This window comes from Bombina bombina, chromosome 5, assembly GCF_027579735.1.
Source record: "Bombina bombina isolate aBomBom1 chromosome 5, aBomBom1.pri, whole genome shotgun sequence".
Taxonomy (NCBI): domain Eukaryota; kingdom Metazoa; phylum Chordata; class Amphibia; order Anura; family Bombinatoridae; genus Bombina; species Bombina bombina.
This window is the reverse complement of record NC_069503.1, coordinates 973,949,938-973,969,338: the sequence shown is the minus strand read 5'-3', so window position 1 is coordinate 973,969,338 and position 19,401 is coordinate 973,949,938. Positions and strand designations below refer to the sequence as shown.

The following is a 19,401-nucleotide window of genomic DNA, read 5'->3' as shown; positions in this document are numbered from 1 at the left end:
GTACAAGCTTTTGTACAGGCTTTGGTCAGAATCAAGCCTGTTTACAGATCTTTGACTCCTCCCTGGAGTCTAAATTTTGTTTTTTTCAGTTCTTCAAGGGGTTCCATTTGAACCCTTACATTCCATAGATATCAAGTTACTATCTTGGAAAGTTCTGTTTTTGGTTGCTATTTCTTCTGCTAGAAGAGTTTCTGAACTATCTGCTTTGCAATGTGATCCACCCTATCTGGTGTTCCATTCAGATAAGGTTGTTTTGCGTACCAAGCCTGGTTTTCTTCCAAAAGTTGTTTCCAACAAGAATATTAACCAGGAAATAGTTGTCCCTTCTTTGTGTCAGAATCCAGTTTCAAAGAAGGAACGCTTGTTACACAATTTAGATGTAGTCTGTGCTTTAAAGTTCTATTTAGAAGCAACAAAGGATTTCAGACAAACTTCTTCTTTGTTTGTCGTTTATTCTGGTAAGAGGAGAGGACAAAAGCTACTGCTACCTCTCTTTCTTTCTTTCTGGCTGAAAAGCATTATCCGATTGGCTTATGAGACTGCCGGACGGCAGCCTCCTGAACGAATCACAGCTCACTCTACTAGGGCTGTGGCTTCCACATGGGCCTTCAAGAACGAGGCTTCTGTTGATCAGATATGTAAGGCAGCGACTTGGTCGTCTCTGCACACTTTTGCCAAATTCTACAAATTTGATACTCTTGCTTCTTCGGAGGCTATTTTTGGGAGAAAGGTTTTGCAAGCCGTGGTGCCTTCTGTTTAGGTAACCTGATTTGCTCCCTCCCTTCATCCGTGTCCTAAAGCTTTGGTATTGGTTCCCACAAGTAATGGATGACGCCGTGGACCGACACACCAATGTTGGAGAAAACAGAATTTATGCTTACCTGATAAATTACTTTCTCCAACGGTGTGTCCGGTCCACGGCCCGCCCTGGTTTTTTAATCAGGTTTGAAAAATGTATTTCTCTATACACTACAGTCACCACGGCACCCTATAGTTTCTCCTTTTTTTCTCCTAACCGTCGGTCGAATGACTGGGGGGGCGGAGCCTGGGAGGGACTATATGGACAGCTCTTGCTGTGTGCTCTCCTTGCCTTTCCCTGTGGGGGAGGAGAATATCCCACAAGTAATGGATGACGCCGTGGACCGGACACACCGTTGGAGAAAGTAATTTATCAGGTAAGCATAAATTCTGTTTTTGTCAAAAAAAAGGAGATTTACAAAACAAAATATGGAGTTCTAATTATATTTTTGTCAAGGAAGATGACAACAGCATGCAGTGGCTGAAAGGAAGGGCCCTGCACTGCCTAAACAATAATTGAAAGGTTAAATGGTGGATTGGTGACTTCCGGAAAGGTCTCATTAGTCTCAAAGTCTGTAGAAAGATGTGAATATTCAGTAGTAAGGCCAAAATGTCCTAAAAAGGAACAGACAATGGACACACACAAACTCAAACACAAACTTGCACATACACCCAAGGAAACACTGACAGAGACTGCCTCAGAAAACACACAAAGACACACACACAGACACCCACAAAAAACACACAAAGACATACACACACAGAGAGACAACCACATACTGTAAAACACACAAAGAGATACATACACACACACACCCTCACTGAGACATCCACAGAAAACACACAAAGACATACACACACTCTCACAGAGACACCCACAGAAAATGCACAGACATACATACACCCTCACAGAGACACCCACAGAAAACACACAGACATGTATACATACACACACCCTCACAGAGACATCCTCAGAAAACACACAAAGACATACACACCCACCCTCACAGAGGCATCAAGAGAAAATACACAGACATACATATACACACCCTCACAGAGACACCCATAGAAAAAGCACAAAGACAAACGCACACACTCTCACAGAGAGACCCACAGAAAAAAATACATACACACTCATAGAGACACAAACAAAAGCACAAAGACATAAACACAGACACCAACAGAGACACTCACAGAAGGTAACATTTGTGCACATTGCATCCCCTAAATCAACAATGAGTGACATGCATGATTAAAAAAAAATGCAGAAATTAAGAGATCACCTTTTAAGGAATCATATTTGTAAATGTGCAAATAAAAATAATTCAGTGAATTCAAAATTGTATATTAATGATCTGGGTAGATGGCTAGATGAAGAAAAGTACTTTTGAAAGGTTGACATATGTTTGGTTTTTTCTCTCCCCATTTTCCCCAACCAAGAGCACCACTTCAAATATGGTGTACAAATGTTCCCATCTGTCAGCTGTACTTATGGATTTTGAAAATGCAGAACTCTATATGGTCTTGGTGGAACCATAAGCTGTGGTACTCAGTCTCATACCATTAGACCTGGTTAAATGCAGGATTTAGGCTTGTTTGTATGTATTTCAAAATTAAGTCAGCTGTAGTGTTAACTGAACAGTGGTAAGTTAACCTGTCTCATTTCAAACACTGAGCAATCTTAGCCTTAGAGTATAACATTTTATGCAGATGTAAAAATCTTAGATAAAATGCCATCTGGAAAGTCCTTGCATAAAGGGGAAGTAAACTGGAATGCAATTAAAATATATATATATTATTTAAAAAAAACTCATATCTGCCAAAAGAGCACCTACCATTTGTGTATTGAGGAGGAAACATTTCTGCATGGCTTTAAATATAGAATTTCTACAGCATTGTCAAATAATCATAAAAACACTGCTGCATATTGCTAAGCAAATGTGTTTTTATGGACCCCTGGCCCCACCATACAATTATATACCACACTGAAATTACAATCTGAAATTGCACAAATAAATAAAAAAACATTTACTAAGTAAGTCCTAACTCCTCTGCAAATGAAAGTGATCTGCCGTCTGGCTCAGGCACACACTGTACAAACTTAAGTGCCAAGTCTGTCTCACACTATGCATAGTGGTTTAGTGCACACTAAGAAATCCTCTCAAATGCTAATGCTTTACTCCTTGTAATAACATTTCCCATGCTCAATAGAACTCTGCTGTAGTACCCTCTGGTGGATGTCAAAATTTGGGCCCCTGACAGGAGTCACCCCTGTCACCCCCTGATGGCAGCCCTGATTGTAACACTGGTATCCCTGAATAACCCCTCATATGTCTATATTTACTTAATTATTAATTTATTCATTCATTAATAAAATTAAATAAAACAAACAGCATTGTATATATACATTATTTGATTTGACTGCTTTCACTGTATATATATATATATATATATACACACACACACACACACACACATTTAAAATTGTGAAGCTGGATCTCAAATTCTGTAACCTAAGTATACTGCAAAATGCTTAAAATTGCCTGACTTGACTACATACATCACAGTGATTGCTTATTGACCCAAATCAGGGGATTCAGAATAAACATGTTTATCAGGGTTTTAAAGTGTTTTATTACATATTATCAAACCTCTACACATGTTGCTAACAAGGCAACAGTTTTAAATGCTTTCAAAAAATTAATTTTGTACGTATTTTTACGTAGATTATTTCCAAAAGACTGCTTTATTGTTAAAGGGACAGTACACTGTAAAATTATTTTTCCATTAATGTATTTTAAATGACTTGTTATACCAACTGCAGAGTATAAAATATTTGAGAAATTCCATTTTCATGCTTATTTGTGTATATGAAGTAGCTGATTTTGTGCTTTGAAACCACAGCCTATTACAATGGGTTGAACTTAAAGGTGATAAAGGTGATATCAGATCTCATTATGTTCTAAGTTTGTGTAAACAGACTTGCTTCCTTATCTTTTATTTATCTGGAACACCAAAGCTCAATACATAGAGAGAACAATGGAAAATTATCATTTTATTACTTAACTATCCTGTATCCCACTGAGAGTGTAATTTCTTCTGCTGGTTGTGTTTACTTAGGCTATTCAATAGCCTATATTCCAGTATTAATTTGTTCAGTGTAGGTGGCGATACCACAGGCTAAATCAGCTATTTCAAATGCTGAAATAGGAGTTAAGGAGCTACTTGTAACCAATTTAATACACTCTAGCAGGTTAAAAGGATCATTGGGAATAATTTAAAGGGGAGAATTTTTTTGGGTGAACTGTCCCTTTAATATGATATTGCAAAGTCCTTTGGTTAGTGCATGCTGGGTTTCACTCAAATGTTTTACTTTCAATACGTGCGCAAAACTAGGCACACGTCAAAGGATTATCTATATTTAAGCTCAAGCGGGAACGCTAAATATCTTTCAGTGTGTGTGTGTTTGTGTATGTATGTATATGTATGGATATATATATATATATGTATATGTGTGTGTGTTTATATATATATATATATATATATATATATATATATATGTATATGTGTGTGTATATATATATATATATATATATATATATATATGTATATGTGTGTGTATATATATATATATTTATGTGTGTGTGTATTTATATATATATATATATATATATATATAGTGTGTGTGTATTTATATATATACATATATATATATATATATATATATATATATGTGTGTGTGTGTGTGTGTGTGTGTGTGTGTAAGTATATTAATGTTGGCCATAGGGTATTTAAATTGCACATTAATTTCCACACAACAATTTTATATTGCAAGCTATATCTTATGTCATTATATTCGATTACATTCTCTTATTTATTAGACAATGTCATTGTATTTACTGTAATGGCCCTTTAATACACACCTATTGGTTAGAACATTGCATAGTTTTAGTATAATAATTTGTAATATTCCAATACAATATGTAATATTTCATTGATTTTTTTTTTCTGCACTTTAAATTGAATGCTTTTGAGCTTATAACTACTAAATTGTTGTTTACATTGCTTCAGTAGTTTTCAAGAGGTGATTTGTGTAATATTGCACTATAACATAGATATATGCTGAAACACAGTATGTCCTTTTAACAATATTTTGAATGTAATTTCAACAGCAAATATACACATTAATATGGTAATATATATACTGTAATAACTCAATTTCATGTTCTTTTAGAATTTTCTTAAAGATTTATTAAAGAAGGCAAACAAACCTTTTGAAGACTCAAAATTAGATGAATATACGCATACAATGGTAAGCTTTCAGTAATCTTTGATTAAATATTATTGGTGAGTTTTTTATGGGTAGATAACTCAATTTATTAAAAAAAAGATACAGTTTATGATTGATGTTAAAATATAATAATAGCCGTAATTACCTGATTTTGCTTGTTGCTGTGTCAAATGTATTCAATGTTTCTTAAATTTCAAAGGTTAAAATTCAGGGAACTGACTATAATCATGGGAATAGTTCTTTATTAATGAAAGCAAAGGGGTATACAAATCTGAATTCATGTGTTCTAGGACAGTTATTTTGAACATTTGTTATTGTTATGATTTCAACTTCAGAGCAAAATGTTGCACCGCAGTGGACTAACCACAGGGACTAAAAAACAATATAGTTACCCAAGATATACTGTTGTAGAGTATCATACAACTACTTCCATGTGTCAGTCCTCAGGAACCACTAACTAGATCTAGAAGTCATTGGCCTCTATTTATGAAAGGTCTTGCGGACCTGATCCGACAGTGCGGATCAGGTCCGCAAGACCTCACTGAATGCGGAGAGCAATACGCTCTCCGTATTCAGCATTGCACCAGCAGCTCACAAGAGCTGCTGGTGCAACGCCGCCCCCTGCTGACTCGCGGCCAATCGGCCGCCAGCAGGGAGGTGTCAATCAACCCGATCGTATTTGATCGGGTTGAATTGCGGCGATTCCTGTCCGCCTGCTCAGAGCAGGCGGACAGGGTTATGGAGCAGCGGTCTTTAGACCGCTTCTTCATAACTGCTGTTTCTAGCGAGTCTGAGGACTCTCCAGAAACACGGGCAACACAAGCTCCATTCGGAGCTTGATAGATAGGCCCCATTGTGTATATTTTTCATTTAATTTAACTTTGTTAAACATTTCTTTAAGGAGTTAGTGTTTTGTGCTTCTAACTGTTGAGGAAATTGTGATTCAAATTTTCCAGTGTAAGCAGACATTAGTAAGCAGATATTTTATAGTCTTCCGGTTTCTTGATGTCTGCTGTCATAATCCAATTGGTTCACTGGGGGCTTGGCTGTGTTCTGTTTTTGTCCTAAATCTGCTGTTTAATGGTTGTTTATTGGCTCTGTGTAGAATGCCAATGAGGAGTCTGTTGCTCTCATGCTATCCCTGTCCCCATTTTTAATCTGTGCTTCTCCATCTTTCTTTCTACCCCTGTTTTTCTCCTTTACTTCTCCATTTTCCTCTAAAGCTTTCTCGCCCTTTTACTCTTCTTTTCCCAATCGATCATGCTTGTTGTCATATTAGAGCTAACTCTTTAAAAACAGGGATGTGACTAATATCTGGAAATGGAACATAGCTGTGAGCAATTCAGGAACTTTAAAAAAATGAATATATATATATTCCCTAATGTATTTTCATTATTTATTTTGTCCACTTTGTAGAAGTGTTCTTAAGATCGTTACCCAATCCTGCAGTGATTGCATGATCATTGCAATAGCTGTCCCTAATTGGCCACAGCAAAGGAGATAAAATATACTTAATAGGCATTTTAATGGATATATTCCTGAACTGCTAAAGAATGCAGCATGATATTTTAACTGCTTTCAACCTATTAAATGCGGAGGATTAGAGACCAACCTCTAATTTGTAAGAGAGGAGTCTGTTCTCTTAAACAAGAGGTTGCATGTCCCTGAAAGATGCTCATGATTTGTGTAAAGTTGATGATCATTTGCAGCAGTTAAACATCTGTTTTGGTTGAAAAGGAGAAGGCTCTATCAAAACCGCCATCCCCCCCCCCCCTCTTTTTGATCTAGAGCGGCAGGTGACTTCATCATTTGAAGGGAACGTATCTTCTCTTTGAAATTAAGGTTTACTTGTCCCCTAGTCCTAGGGTACATGTGGTCACATTGCAAACACGAACCCCACTGGCCTTAAGAAAAAAAATTAAATGGAAGGGGAGGGGCACTGTTAGAGAGTTTCTAACTCCACGTTAGATTTAATTAGAGGGGAATGTTTGAAAGAGAGGATTCTGGGCTTTTGAATGAGGGTTCACAAACCCCTTTATTTTGAAGGTGATGCTTTGTTGGTACAGCTGCCAAATGATTGTCATATCATTAACAAAGTACTCATATCATTGTTGCTATTTTAGAGGTTATGATTCTGCATAGGCCCTTTTCACCCATAACAATAGAAATATACCCACAGGGGTCAATTTATTATTGTCCGAATTGGGCCAATTCACCCTGTTTCTGTGCGAGAATTTAGGCTCGCCGGAAACAGGAGTTAAGACGCAATGGTCTATAGTCCACTGCTTCTTAATTTATACGCCACCTCCGAGGCTGCGTACAGCAATACGCCCGATCCTATATGATCGGGCTGATTGACACCCAGTGCTAGTGGCTGATTGGCCCTGAATCTGCAGGGAGCGGTATTGCACAAGCAGTTCACTAGAACTGCTTGTGCAATGCTGAATATGGACAGCATACGCTGTCCGCATTTAGCGATGTCTGGAGGACATAATACGCTATAGTGTATCATGTCCGCCAGACTTTAATAAATTGACCCCTAACACTCTATATTGGAAAGAGGCAGTTCTTTTTTATCAAATAACTTGCTTCACATCCTTGTTGCTTCTAAGTGACCATCAATCACTACTGGTTTCATTTCTCTTGTTAAGTGTATCCAGTCCACGGATCATCCATTACTTATGGAATATATTCTCCTTCCCAACAGGAAGCTGCAAGAGTCCACCCACAGCAAAGCTGCTATATAGCTCCTCCCCTAACTGCCATATTCAGTCATTCTCTTGCAAGCCTCAACATAGATAGGAGGTTGTGAGAGTCTGTGGTGCTTTCTACTTAGTTTATTCTTCAATCAAAAGTTTGTTATTTTTAAATGGCACCGGAGTGTGCTGTTTATCTCAGGCAGTATTTGGAAGAAGAATCTGCCTGCGTTTTTCTATGATCTTAGCAGACGTAACTAAGATCCATTTGCTGTTCTCACACATTCTGAGGAGTGAGGTACTTCAGAGGGGGAATGGCGTGCAGGTTTTCCTGCAGATAAGGTATGTGCAGTAAAATATTTTTCTAGGAATGGAATTGACTAAGAAAATACTGCTGATACCGAAGTAATGTAAGTAAAGCCTTAAATGCAGCGATAGCGACTGGTATCAGGCTTATTAATAGAGATACATACTCTTATAAAAATGTGTTTTAAAACGTTTGCTGGCATGTTTAATCGTTTTTTAACGTACATTGGTGATAACACTGTAATGTTGGTATAGCCTTAAATGCAGTAAAAGCGACTGGTATCAGGCTTATTAATAGAGATACATACTCTTGTAAAAATGTGTTTTAAAACGTTTGCTGGCATGTTTAATCGTTTTTTAACATATGTTTGGTGATAAAACTTATTGGGGCCTAAGTTTTTTCCACATGGCTGGCTTAAATTTTGCATAGAAACAGTTAACTGAAGCTTCCCACTGTTGGCTGTGGCAGTTTGTTGTGTCTGTTTTTAAAAATGTCTATGTCGTTTTTTTTTTTTTATCTATTTTTTGCATTAAGGGGTTAATCATCCATTTGCAAGTGGGTGCAATGCTCTGTTACCTTATTACATGTACTGTAAAAATTTCGTTTGTTTTACTGCCTTTTTTTTTTTTTTTTTTCACTGTTTTTCAAATTTTGACAAAATTTGTTTCTCTTAAGGGCACAGTAACGTTTTATATATTTGCTTGTTAACTTGATTTAAAGTGTTTTCCAAGCTTACTAGTCTCATTATTAGTCTGTTCTAACATGTCTAACATAGAGGAAGCTCTGTGTTCATTATGTTTTAAAGCCATGGTGGAACCCCATCTTAGAATGTGTACCAGATGTACTGATTTCATGTTAAACAATAAAGATCATTTTTTGTCTTTAAAAACATTATCACCAGAGGATTCTGTCGTGGGGGTAGTTATGCCGACTAACTCTCCCCACGTGTCAGACCTTTTGACTCCCGCTTTAGGGACTCACGCTCAAATGGCGCCAAGTACATCAAGGGCACCCATAGCGTTTCTTTTACCAGGGGATTCTGTCGAGGGGAAAGTTATGCCGACTAACTCTCCCCACGTTTCAGACCCTTCGACTCCCGCTTCAGGGACTCACGCTCAAATGGCGCAAAGTACATCAAGGGCGCCCATAGCGTTTATTTTACAAGACATGGCAAAGGTGGTGAATAATATTCTGGCAGCAGTATTAGTCAGACTACCTGAAATTAAAGGAAAGCAGTTAGCTCTGGGGGTAGATACAGAGCATACAGACGCTTTAAGAACCATGTATGATACTACCTCACAATATGCTTAGTCTGTGGGTGATTTTTTTTTTACTCAGGGAAGATGATTTAACCTGATTCTGATATTTCTACATTTAAAATTTATGCTTGAGAACCTCCACTTGTTGCTCAGGGAGGCTTTGGCTGCTCTGAATGAATGTGTACAATCGCAGGGCCAGAGAAATTGTGTAGACTGGATAAATAATATGCAGTGCCGGTGTGTACTGATGTTTTTCCAATACCTAAAGAGGTTTACTAAATTTTTTTTTTTTAATAAGGAATGGGATAGACCAGGTGTGCCGTTCTCTTCCCCTCCTATTTTTTAGAAGAATGTTTTCTAATAGTTACCACCACACAGGACTTCTGGCAGACAGTTCCTAAGGTGGAGAGAAGAGTTTCTACTCTAGCTAAGCGTACCACTACCTCTGACGAGGACAGTTGTGTTTTTTAGATCCAATGGATAAAAAATGTTTATTCAACAGGGTTTTATCCTGCAGCCCCTTGCATACATTGCTTCTGTCACTGCTGCTGCGGCGTTCTGGGTTGAGTCTCTTGATGAGGCTTTACAGTTAAGCGACTCCATTGGATGAATATATTTGACAAGCTTATGCTAGCCAATTCCTTTGTTTTCTGATGCCTTGTTCATTTGACTAGACTAATGGCTAAGAATTCTGTTTTTTTACTATACTGGCGCGCAGAGCGCTATGGCTTATATCATGGTCAGCTGTCGTGACTTTAATAAATAAGCTACTTAACTTCCCTTCAAGGGGCAGACCCTATTCGGGCCTGGTTTGAAGGAGATTATTGTTTATATCACTGGAGGAAAAGGTCATGCCCTTCCTCAGGATAGGTCCAAATCAAGGGCCAAAAAAAAAAAAAAGTCTAATTTTCGTGCCTTTTAAAAACTTCAGGGCAGGTGTGGCATCCTCTTCCTCTAAGGCAAAACAAGAGGGAATTTTTGCTCAGTCCAAGGCGGTCTGGAGACAATTGGACCTGGAACAAAGATAAGCAGGCCAAGGAGCCTGCTGCTGCCTCTAAGACAGCATGTAGAACGGCTCCCTATCCGGTAACGGATCCTATAGGGGGCAGACTTTCATTCTTCGCCCAGGCGTGGGCAAGAGATGCCCAGGATCCCTAGGCATTGGAATTTATATCCCAGAGATATATTCTGGATTTCAAAGATTCCCCCCCCAAAAAAGGGGAGATTTCGCCTTTCACAATTATCTGCAAACCAGATAAAGAAGGAGGCATTCTTACATTGTGTACGAGATCCATCCAGTTCCAAGAGAGGAACAGGGACAGAGTTTTTACTCAAATCTGTTTGTGGTTCCCAAGGAGAGGGAACCTTCAGACCTATTTTGGATCTAAAGATCTTAAACAAATTCCTCAGAATTCCGTCATTTAAGATGGAAACTATTCGTACCATCTTAACTATGATCCAGGAGAGTCAATAGAGGACTACAATGGATTTGAAGGATGCTTATCCTCACATTGTGATGCATAAAGATCACCATCGTTTTTCAGGTTTGCCTTTCTAGACAGGCATTACCAGTTTGTAGCTCTTTCCTTTGGGATATCTACAGCCCCAAGAATCTTTATGGAGGTTCTGGGGTCGCTTTGGCGGTCCTTAGACCGCGGGGCATAGAAGTGGCCCCTTATTTAGACGACATCCTGATACAGGCGTCAAACATCCAAATTGCCCAGTCTCATACGGACGTAGTACTGGCATTTCTGAGATCACATGGGTGGAAAGTGAACAAGGAAAGAGTTCTCTATCCCCAATCTCAAGGGTTTCCCTCCTAGGGACTCTGATAGATTCTGTAGAAATGAAAATTTACCTGACGGAGTCCAGGTTGTCAAAAGTTTCTAAATTTCTGCCGTGTTTTTTCATCCCATCCGCGCCCTTCGGTGGCTCAGTACATGAATGAAATCGGCTTAATTGTAGCGGCAAGGGACATAGTACCGTTTGCACGTCTACATTTCAGACCGCTGCAACTATGCATGCTCAGTCAGAGGAACGGGGATTACACAGATTTGTCCCCCTGTTAAACCTGGACCAAGAGACCAGAGATTCTCTTCTCTGGTGACTATGTCGGGTCCATCTGTCCAAGGGTATGACCTTCCGCAGTTCAGATGGGACAATTGTTACAATAGATGCCAGCCTTTTAGGTTGGGATGCAGTCTGGAACTCCCTGAAGGCTCAGGGATAGTGGACTTAGGAGGAGACCCTCCTTCTAATAAATATTCTGGAACTGGGAGTGATATTCCATGCTCTTCAGACTTGGCCTCAGTTAGCAACTCTGAGGTACATCATACTCAGTCGGACAAAATACACGACTGTGGCTTACATCAGCCATCAAGGGGGAACAGAAGTTCCCTAGCGATGTTAGAAGTCTTACAATAATTCACTGGACAGAGACTCACTCTTGTCTATCAGCTATCCATATCCCAGGTGTTGAGAACTGGGAGGTGGATTTTCTAAGTCTTCAGACTTTTCTTCCGGGGGAGTGCGATTTCCTCCGGAGGTCAAGACCAAGCAGGAGAGGGCTTTGGTGTTTTTGACAGCGCCTGCGTAGCCACGCAGGACCTGGTATGCAGATCTGGTGGACATGTCATCCTTTCCATCACGGTCTCTGCTTCTGAGACAGGTCCCTCTACCTCAGGGTCCTTTCAACCATCTAAATAGAATCAATCTGAGATGGACTGCCTGGAGACTGAACGCTTGATGTTATCAAAGCATGGCTTCTCCGAGTCAGTCATTGATACCTTAATACAGACATGAAAGCCTGTCTCTAGGAAAATTGAACATAGATATGGTGTAAATATCTGATTGTTATGAATCCAAGGGTTACTCATGGAGTAAAGTCTGGATTCCCAGGATATTATCTTTTCTCCAAGATGTTTTTGAGAAAAGGGTTGTCAGCTAATTCCTTAAAAGGGGACAGATTTTTACTCTGTCTATTTTTTTGCACAAGCGTCTGGCAGGTATTCTAGACGTTCAGGCATTTGGTCAGGCTTTGGTGAGATCCAAGCCTGTGTTTAAAACTGTTGCTCCGCCATGGAGCTTAAACCTGATTCTTAAGGTTCTTCAAGAAGTTCCGTTTGAACCTTTTTTGTTCCATAGATATCAATCTTTATCTTGGAAAGTTCCTTTTGGGTAGCTAATTCCTCGACTCGTAGAGTCTCCAAGTTATCTGTGTTACAATGTGATTCTCCTTATCTGGTCCTTCGTACGGATAAGGTAGTCCTGCGTACCAACCTGGGTTTTTTCCTAAGGTGGTATCTAACAAGTACATCACTCAAGAGATAGTTGTTCCATGCTTGTATCCTAATCCTTCCTCAAAGAAGGAACGTCTATTACACAATATTGGACGTGGTTTGTGCTTTAAAGTTTTACTTACAAGCTACTACAGTTTTCATCAAACGTTCACCTTGTTTGTTGTCTATTCTGGACAGAGGAGAGGTCAAAAGACTTCAGCAGCCTCTCTGTCTTTTTGGTTAAAAAGCATAATTCATTTAGCTTATGAGACTGCTGGACAGCAGCCTCCTGAAGGGATTACAGCTCATTCTACTAGAGCTGTGGTTTTCACTTGGGCCTTTTTTAAATGTGGCTTCTGTTGAACAGATTTACAAGACGGAGTCTTGGTCTGCGCTTCATACTTAACAAATTTGATACCTTGCTTCTTCGGAGGCTATTTTTGGGAGACAGGGTTTTTTACAGGCAGTGGTAACTTCCGTTTAAGTACCTGCCTTGTCCCTCCCATCATCCGTGTACTTTAGCTTTGGTATTGGTATTCCATAAGTAATGGATGATCCGTGGACTGGATACACTTAACAAGAGAAAACATAATTTATGCTTACCTGATAAATTTATTTCTCTTGTAGTGTATCCAGTCCACGGCCCGCCCTGTCACTTTAAGGCAGGTAATTTTTTCATTTGAACTACAGTCACCACTGCACCCTATGGTTTTTCCTTTCTCTGCATGTTTTCGGTCGAATGACTGAATATGGCAGTTAGGGGAGGAGCTATATAGCAGCTTTGCTGTGGGTGGACTCTTGCAGCTTCCTGTTGGGAAGGAGAATATATTCCATAAGTAATGGATGATCCGTGGACTGGATACACTACAAGAGAAATAAATTTATCAGGTAAGCATAAATTATGTTTTTGTTGTTTTGCTGATGTCATGGCTCATAGTGTAATGCTTGTGGGATATTCCACTATCAAACCGAACTCGGACAGTAGTCTTCTTATATCGGCGTTGAGCCTGGAATGATAGGGAATATTACAGAGCAGAGAAAGTATGCAAGATGAGGTAAGTGGCACTCACCACAGGCAGCAACAGGCAGGGAATCAGCGGAAGTCAGTTCAGGGGTAAACCACTAGAAAGGTCAGACAGGCAGGGTTTGGCAACAGTAAGGCAATCCAAAGGTAAACCACTTGAATGGTCAGACAGGCAGGTGTTGGCAACAGTAAGGCGATCCAAAGGTAAACCACTTGAATGGTCAGACAGGCAGGTTTTGGCAATAGTATGGCAATCTAGTACTTTAAGGATTAAGCAAGCAGAGTAGTCAGACAGGCAGAGTTCATCAACAGTGAGGCAATCCAGTACTTTAAGGGTTAAGTAAACATAGTAGTCAGACAGACAGAGTTCAAAAGCAGTTAGACAATCCAGTACTTTAGGGGTTAAGCAAGCAGAGTAGTCAGACAGGCAGAGTTCAATAACAGTATGGCAATCCAGAATACAGTAAGCTATCACACCCAGGAGCACCAGAGTCGGCCTTAAAGGATGAGCAGCATGAAACCTGGAGACCAAAGATGGAGCATGCACATCACAGGCAGGAACCCAGGAACGATCTGCCACAGAGTAACCCTTCCAATGTACCAGATACTGCAGTTGTCTGTGCCTGTATCTGGAGTCCAGGATCTTAGCAACCTCATATTCAGGGTCACCATGGACCAGGAGTGGAGGAGGAGGAGCTTGGAGCCGGGTATATGTATTCTTCATGTAAAGCTTGAGTAGTGAGATGTGGAAGACTGGGTGTATGTGCAGGGTTTTTGGTAAGGCCACTTTGTAGGCAACAGGAGACAGTCTTTTCAGGACTTTGTAAGGACTGATAAACCTAGGCCCCAATTTGTGACAGGGTTGACGTGTAGATGAATATGTCGAGTAGAGACCCAAACACTTTCACCTACCAAGATGGCATGTACAGAAGCTCTATGATGATTAGCACATTTTTTGTATCTAGAGACAGCTAAACGTAGCTGAGAGTGAATACGTTGCCAATGAGTGGTGAGTTCAGTAATGTGTTGGTTTGCAGCAGGAACTCCAGTGGACTGAGCAGAAAGAGGGAAGACACAAGGTTGATTCCCTGCTGTGGCTTGAAATGGAGAGCATCGAAGAGAAGAGTGCCAATGAGTGTTTCTTGCCAGCTTAGCTAGGGTAACAACTCAGATAAGTTGGTATGGAAAGCATTGACAAAGGCTCTAAGGTAGGCCTCAAGATCCTGGTTTACTCTCTCAGTTAGTCCATTGGTCTGAGGATGGTAGCCAGAAGACAAGGAAACAGTGGTTCAAATCAACTTACAAAAGGCTCTCCAAAAGGTAGCGATGAACTGTGGACCTCTGTCGGAAACAATATTTGCAGGAACGCCATGAAGTCGTACCACATGCAAAAAAAAAAAGACGATAATTCTTGTGCAGAAGGTAGTTTTGTTAGGGGTACCTAAACCACAACCCAGATAACTGTATGGTAGTCAGAAGGAGGAAGGTCCACAATTAAATCAATTTTTATGTGTGTCCATGGTTGTTTGGGTATGGACAATGGTTGGAGCAAACCGGGAGGCAAGGATCGGAGAGTTTTGTTGGCAGCACAAGTTGTGCAGGCTTTCGCATAATCCTGAGCGTCAGACTTCATAGTAGGCCACCATACATGTTGGGAAAGACGCTTAAAAGTCCTTGTCAAACCAGGATGTCCTGAGAGTTTACTATCATGAGCCCAGGATAGTACAGGAGTGCGTAGGTTCAGAGGTACAAAAAAGATATCGGAAGCCACGGGGGCTTCAGGGGGTTTACTAGACTGGGCATGTTGCAGTATTTGAAGAAGGGTGGTATTCAGTTGAGCAACTACACAAGAGGGAGGTATGATGTGTTCAATAGGAGCTTTAGAGAAATCACTTGAGTGAGGAAACTGATGGGAAAGGGCTTCAGCCTTCTTGTTTTTGGTCCCAGGAAGATAAGAGACCACAAAGTTAAAACGGTAAAAGAACAAGGCCCACCTGGCCTGTCAGATTGAGTCGATGAGCAGTATCTAGGTAAGTCAGATTCTTGTGGTCGGTGAGAATCTGAATGGGATTGGTGGTGCCTTTTAACCAATGACGCCATTCAGTCAAGGCCATCTTAATGGCTAAGAGTTCACAGTTACCCACATCGTAATTCCTCTCTGCAGGAGTAAAACGTTTGGAGAAAAAGGCTACAGGGTGCGACTTGGAGGTTAAAGGTTTCCTTTGGGTTAGAACTGCTCCAGCCCCTATTTTCGAAGGCATCAACCTCTAAAGTGAACTTTATGTCAGGATCAGGATGGCGAAGCACAGGAGCAGAACAGAAAGCCTTTTTTAAACGAGAGAAGGCATTTATGGCCTCAGGGGGCCAATGTTTACAGTCCTTGTTCCACTTTGTCAATTCAGTGAGTGGAGAGACTGTTTGAGAAAAGTTCTTTATAAACTTGCGGTAATAATTGGAGAACCCCAAGAATCTCTGTAATTCCTTTAATGAAGTAGGTTAAGGCCATTCTAAAACTGCAGTGAGTTTAGCAGGATCCGTAGCAAAACCTTCTTTCAAGATAACATAACCAAGGAACTGGATCTGAACTTGGTCAAACTCACATTTTTCTAGTTTGGCTACCAAAGAATTGTCTCTGAGATGTTGAAGTACCTGTCTCACGTGCTTATGATGCTCCTCCAGAGTAGAAGAGCAAATAAGGATGTCATCCAAGTAGACGATGACAGTGAGATTGAGGAGGTCATGGAAGTCATTGTTGACAAATGCCTGGAAGACTGCAGGGGCGTTACACAGGGGCGTGTTGAGGGTTTTCCATTTGTGGCCTGGGAAGATACGATTAAGATTGTATGCCCCACGTAAATCCAGCTTGGTGAAGAAGCGAGCATTCTGGAGTGAGTCATACAGTTCAGTGATCAATGGAATGGGATAGCGATTCTTGATAGTTATGTTGTTCAAGGCCCTGTAGTCGATACAGGGTCTGAGCCCACCATCCTTCTTACTGACAAAAAAGAAGCATGGATTTGGTTTCAGCTTTGGAGAGTGGATAAGTCCTCCCTTTACAAAGTGGGGCTCCAGGAAAGAGATCAATTTTACAGTCATAAGGACGGTGGGGTGGCAGCACATTGGCTGCTTTCTTCTCAAACACATCTGAGAAAGTCCACATAGAAAGCCTTTTTTAGATGAGAGAAGGCATTTATGGCCTCAGGGGGCCAATGTTTACAGTCCTTGTTCCGTTTTGTCAATTCAGTGAGTGGAGAGACTGTTTGACTCAAAATGTATCAACCTTGAACTAAGGGAGGTGCCATCCATAGTAGTTATTTTGAGACAATGTCTTTTCTGCAGAAGAGGCAAGCCAGCTTGAATCATAAAACGGTGATTTAGAAACTTTCCAGCTGGCCCTGAATCAATGAAGGCTTGAGTGTGGACAGTATTCCAAAAGAAGGTAAGGGTAACAGGTACCAGAATCCAAGAGGAGTGAGGGGATTTAGTAGTGATCATGGTTAGAGGTATCCCAGTGTTATCCTCTAAGCATTGGCTTTTCCCGGCTGAATGTCACAATTCCTTAGTTGGTGGGTGTTAGAACCACAATAAAAGCATAGTCTCAATCTCCTTCTCTGTCTTTCAGACTCTGAGGGTTTGAAGGAGGAGAGATCCATGGGTTCCTCCACTGGGATAACTGGTGCTGTTGAAGGGGTAGAAGATACTGCAGAAACCGGACAAATAGAAGGACAGGTGGGAACAGTGGCGGATCCAGAGCCTGGTCTCGGGAGGGGCACTTCCAGATTTTTTTGTGGCGGCGGACAGAAAATAATGAGTGCTTATAGAACAGACTATTTTATTTAACCTATCGTACAGCTCTAACCTTATTCAAAAACACAATTAGAAGTCCCTGTGTGTGTATTTGTGAATGTATGTGTGTGTGTATGTATGTGTGTTTAACTATGTGTGTGTATATTTATGTGTGTGTGTGTGTGTGTGTGTATGTATTTGTGTGTGTATGTACTGTATGTATGTATGCATGTGTGTATGTATGTGTATGTAAGTATATATGTGTGTATTTATGCATGTATGTAACTGTGTGTATGTATGTATAATGTGTGTGTGTAGCTATTTATGTATGTGTATGTAAGTATGTGTGTGTGTGTGTATTCATGTGTGTGTAACTGTGTGTATATGTATACATAAACCTCAGGTATATTCAGTAGTTAGTATCTCAGTATTGCCACATCTACCCCTCTCACACATAAAACTCTTTCCTAGACATCTGACACAGACAGCTCTCTGGTCAGATGTGTCGTGGGAGTGGGCCAGATTGCATTAAGCTACACCCCATTACTGGCACCCCATTACTGGCGTGTGTGACTCGCCATTACAATGCATATAACACCACAAAACACGTCTAAGAATAGGTAAAACATATGGGCATTTACTGTAGATGACAGGGACGTGGCACAGATGTATACACTGAGGGGAAGACGACAAACGTCGCATTAGCCAGAAGTAGTTTTATTCAGAAAATAAGGGTCAGTTTCCCCAACTTCTAAAACCCATAATAGTTGAATTGGTTATGCAGTTATACGCTACATAAGAGCGAACACCTGTGTTTATTAATATTGTTCTATTATTTTGCGTTATAGCTAGTGCAAGCATGCATACAATACAAATAACGTTATTAATTTAAACAAACCTGCACGAGATAATGAATACAGTGGTCGCAAAGATGAAGGCTGCAGCAGAAACTTATCCTTCTCAACACACGTGTGCGGCGCGAATAAGCATTAAAACAAGCAGGGCTCGCTCACACACAGTAGCCCTTCATGAACTACGGTTTTAGTCACTAGGTGCAGGACTGTCCTGTGGCAGACACACGGACTGAGGAACTCGCGCGACAGCTCTCTAGCAGCTTACAGGCATCACACAGGGCGCACGGCTAAGGCTCATGTAAGAGGAGGAGAAACGTTAGTATAAAAAAAAAAACGGCCGTAGAATTGGTCCATCGCGCACGCGCAGCACCATTTAAACTCTTATAGCCAAGTTCACTTACAGTCACAGGGAAGGGAAGCCCTCTCAGTATATTCTCGGGGGGGGGGGGGGGCAATTGCCCCATTGCCCCCCCCCTGGATCCGCCACTGGGTGGGAAGGACCCTCCGAGTTCTGTCTCTCTCGGCTTGTCTCTCCTGGAAGCGAGTGACCATATTGATACAAATTGTAATAAAGTCATCCAAAGAAGAAGGAATATCACGATAAGTGAGTTCATCTTTGATGTGTTCATGCAGACCCCTCCTAAAGGCTGCCTTGAGAGCACTGCCATCCCAAGTGGTTTCAAGTGCCAAGGTGCGAAACTCGATGGCGAATTGTGCCATGGTTCTATTGCCCTGGAGGAGATCTAGGAGAGAAAATTCTGCAGCACAAGTACGGCCAGAAGTCCCAAACACAGAAGAAAATGCAGAAATGAACGCATCAGCATCATTCAGGAGTGGAGCGTTCTGTTCCAAAAAGGGAGAAACCCAGGCTAGGGCCTTGTCTTTCAGTAAGGAAATGATAAATGTGACTCTTGACTGGTGAGACTGAAAGGTGTGAGGATCATTACGGAAGTGCAGCCTGCACTGGTTAAGAGAACCCCTACAATCAATAGTACTTTCATATTTGTCAGGCAATGGTATCCGGGGAATGCTTCCAGAAGCAGGGGAAGAAGCCGCAGTACTAGGAGCAGAGACTGGCGGCACAACCACAGGAGTGGTATTCCTTGCT

At 40.8% G+C, this 19,401-nt stretch overlaps 1 protein-coding gene across 1 annotated transcript in view; it reads left to right on the top strand.

Annotated features, from left to right (window-relative positions):
- CALB1 (calbindin 1) overlaps window positions 1-19,401 on the top strand; it is a 107,337-nt gene that overhangs the window by 60,801 nt on the left and 27,135 nt on the right. The window contains exon 6 of the mRNA XM_053713175.1: window positions 5,033-5,110. Within this exon, the coding sequence (XP_053569150.1) occupies window positions 5,033-5,110 (78 nt within the window). The remainder of the gene's footprint in view (window positions 1-5,032; window positions 5,111-19,401) is intronic.